The sequence below is a fragment of the Pygoscelis adeliae genome, unplaced genomic scaffold (assembly GCF_000699105.1).
Source record: "Pygoscelis adeliae isolate BGI_AS28 unplaced genomic scaffold, ASM69910v1 Scaffold445, whole genome shotgun sequence".
Classification (NCBI taxonomy): domain Eukaryota; kingdom Metazoa; phylum Chordata; class Aves; order Sphenisciformes; family Spheniscidae; genus Pygoscelis; species Pygoscelis adeliae.
This window is the reverse complement of record NW_008824894.1, coordinates 1,726,035-1,728,784: the sequence shown is the minus strand read 5'-3', so window position 1 is coordinate 1,728,784 and position 2,750 is coordinate 1,726,035. Positions and strand designations below refer to the sequence as shown.

The 2,750-nt window shown below is 58.7% G+C and overlaps 1 protein-coding gene across 1 annotated transcript in view; it reads left to right on the top strand.

Annotated features, from left to right (window-relative positions):
* The first annotated feature begins 2,466 nt into the window (after window positions 1-2,466).
* Window positions 2,467-2,750, top strand: part of EXOC7 (exocyst complex component 7) — a 23,467-nt gene continuing 23,183 nt past the window's right edge. Inside the window, exon 1 of the mRNA XM_009324622.1 lies at window positions 2,467-2,627. Within this exon, the coding sequence (XP_009322897.1) occupies window positions 2,568-2,627 (60 nt within the window). The 5' untranslated portion in view covers window positions 2,467-2,567. The remainder of the gene's footprint in view (window positions 2,628-2,750) is intronic.

The window sequence follows — 2,750 nt, the reverse complement described above, 5'->3', positions numbered from 1 at the left end:
AGCGGTGTGGCCGCGGCGGGAAGGCGGCGGGACCGGGATTGTCTCAGAGCTGCCGTTCCACCAGCTGTACCCACCACTGGAGAAACCGCCAGCGATGAGCTGGGGGGGTGGTATTTACAGCCTAGAGATCCCGGGTGTGCTTTGCGCCATTTTGCACTGTATTTTAACACACATTCAAACTGCAGCGTTTCTACCTTTTCTTTTTCATTTTACCAGAAATAACCCCTGCTGCTTTGACTCTTTGCATTTGACCAGCAAGCCAGGTTTTTTCTGCTGCCTCTCCTTGGATGTGGCGTTGCACCTCACTTTTGCACAGACTCCAGCAGTTTTTACACAGTTTATTGGCAGACATTTATTCACTCTTTACCACCCCACCTGGCAGCTGGGACATGGGCTGGGTGCCTCTGTCCCAGTTCTCTCTCTTTGCTCTGAGGGCTCAGTCACCCCATGAGGGGGTGAGGGAGCCTTTTCACTGGCTTTTCAGGAGATATACAGCACTATTCAGGGCAGAACATGCAATTGTTCCCCAGGCTCGGCGAGGGGAGATATCCTTTTGGCTCTGGCTGCCCTCTGAATGAGGGGGTGAGTGTTAGCAGAAAGAGCATGGATTGCTATAAAAAAAGATATGGCTCTGCTGTATAGGGGAAAAAAAACCTTCCCAATCACACCAGCCCAGCGGGGAAAAGCACAAAGAGGCGCTGGGTGCTGACCCCGGACAGGGATCACAGGGATCTTCTCTCTAATACCCACAGGACAAGATCCCCTCTAGCAGGTGTCCCCATAAAACACGGGCAGGCAATCATGGCCAGGCAATGTCACACGCAGAAAACACAGCACTCTGGCTGTGCATCGCTCCTCGCAGCAGCCGGAGCCCAGGCACAGCTGTTTGCAGCACGATAAGGTGGGTTATGAAACACGCTGAAGTTGTTGAACAAAAGAGGCCCTTCGGGCTGTTTCAGCTCCTTTCCAGAGCCCAGAGTGGTTTGACAAGGGGAAGATGGATGGGAACATGCCGGTCCCTTTGCGCGGCAGGAGCCTTGCCTCAGTGCAGCACGAGACGGCGGGAGGCTGTGACTGTCTCTACTGATAAAACCAGCTCCCTGCTCCAGGCTGGACGTTGTTTATGAGGATGCAGAGCCCCGTAACTGCTCCAGTGTGTGACAAACCCAGCCATCCCCACCTATGCTGCCAGAGGGAGAAGACGGTAGCTTCCTTGTGGTGGTAGCCTTTCTTTCTGGAAAATGGATGCAGGACAGGGGTAGACTCTGCACTCCTGCAAATGCAAATGCCTTCTTTTCCATAATTCACATTCAAATTTCTATCATTTCACTTCCCAGGGCCCAAACCCCTGTAATCTTCCTCCACACCTTGTTTCTCCCCCCGTGTGTGTGGCACAGCGGGCCTGGGCCTGGCTACCCCAGCAGCTCGGCATGGGGGAAGCTGGGTGGCTTTGGACTCTCCTCGGGACTCCTGGGGCGGCCGAGCAGCGAGCTGCTGCCGTGGTGTGAGCAAAGAAATGAGCATCCTCCACCGTGGCACAGGAGAGACGGGATTCTGGCATGGGTGACGCCAGCGCTGTCCTCGGCCACCCAGAAGGGACAAGGGGCAGGCAGGAGCCTCCAGTGCCGGCAGCGTGGGGTGAAAGGCAACAGCCCCTTGTTCCAGTGATCCACCCGTCAGGGATTTAAGGAAGGAAACCAGATTGCTGCTTACGACTTTGCTTTGAGCATGTTTCGGATTTTAAGAGTATGTTTAATAAAGGGTATCTTATGTCCACAAAGTGTCCAGAGTCGTTTCGTGGTTACAAGGCGAGGGCAGTCGGGGTCTTGGGGGCTCGGTGGGTGGAAAACCTTTTTGGCTGGGAGCATCCATCCACCCGTCACCCAGGCACCTCCCCAAAACGAGCCCGGCCGCTTCAAATCTCCTAAAACACTTCCCAAGGTCCCTTCCAACCTACATTACCCAGCCAACCTAAATCCTGCCTCCTGCGAGCCCTGCCGGGAGGGAGAAGGTGCAAATGCAAACAAAACCTCTGCAGGAAGAGTCTGGCCTGGGGTAGTGGCATCTTCCCGGCATGGGGTGCAGGTGGCCGGGCAGATGACAGGCTCCGTGGCTCCTGGCACTGCTGAGATGGAGGAGGACACCCAGAGAGGACTTTTCCTGGAGGAGAGGAGGAGCACTAAGGAGCTGGGTGCTCGTGCAGGAGAAATCCCTCCGGTGTTGGGGAAGAAAACTCGTGCTGGGAGCTGATGCCTTGAAGGGCCCCCCCCCCCCCCCCCCCAAACGGGCGGCCCCCCCCGCCCCGCCACTCCCAAACTGGCCGTTACGGAGGGCAGTGCGCATGCGCCTGTCCTCTCTGGGACAACGGCGCATGCGCCTCACGGCCGGTGCCTTTCCGGCCCCCGCTTAAACAGCGGCCACTCTCTAGATGGCGGACGGCCTTGCTGCGCACGCTCAGTGTGTCTTGCCGCTCCCAAGATGGCGCCGCGGCAGTGACGGGGGGCGGGAGAGGGTGTGTGTGCCGTGGGACTGAGCGGCGGAGCGCGGCCCCGGCGCCCCGCGGCAGGATGATCCCCACCGAGGAGGTGTCGGCCCGCAGGAGAGAGATCGAGGACAAGCTCAAGCAGGTGGGACTGAGCTAGGGACCTGCTGCGGACCCTGCCGGGACCTGGGCCCGGGCCCGGGCCCGGGCCCGCGCCCCCAGCCCCAGCGCGTTGCCTAGGAGACGGGGCCGGGAGCTGGCCTGGAGG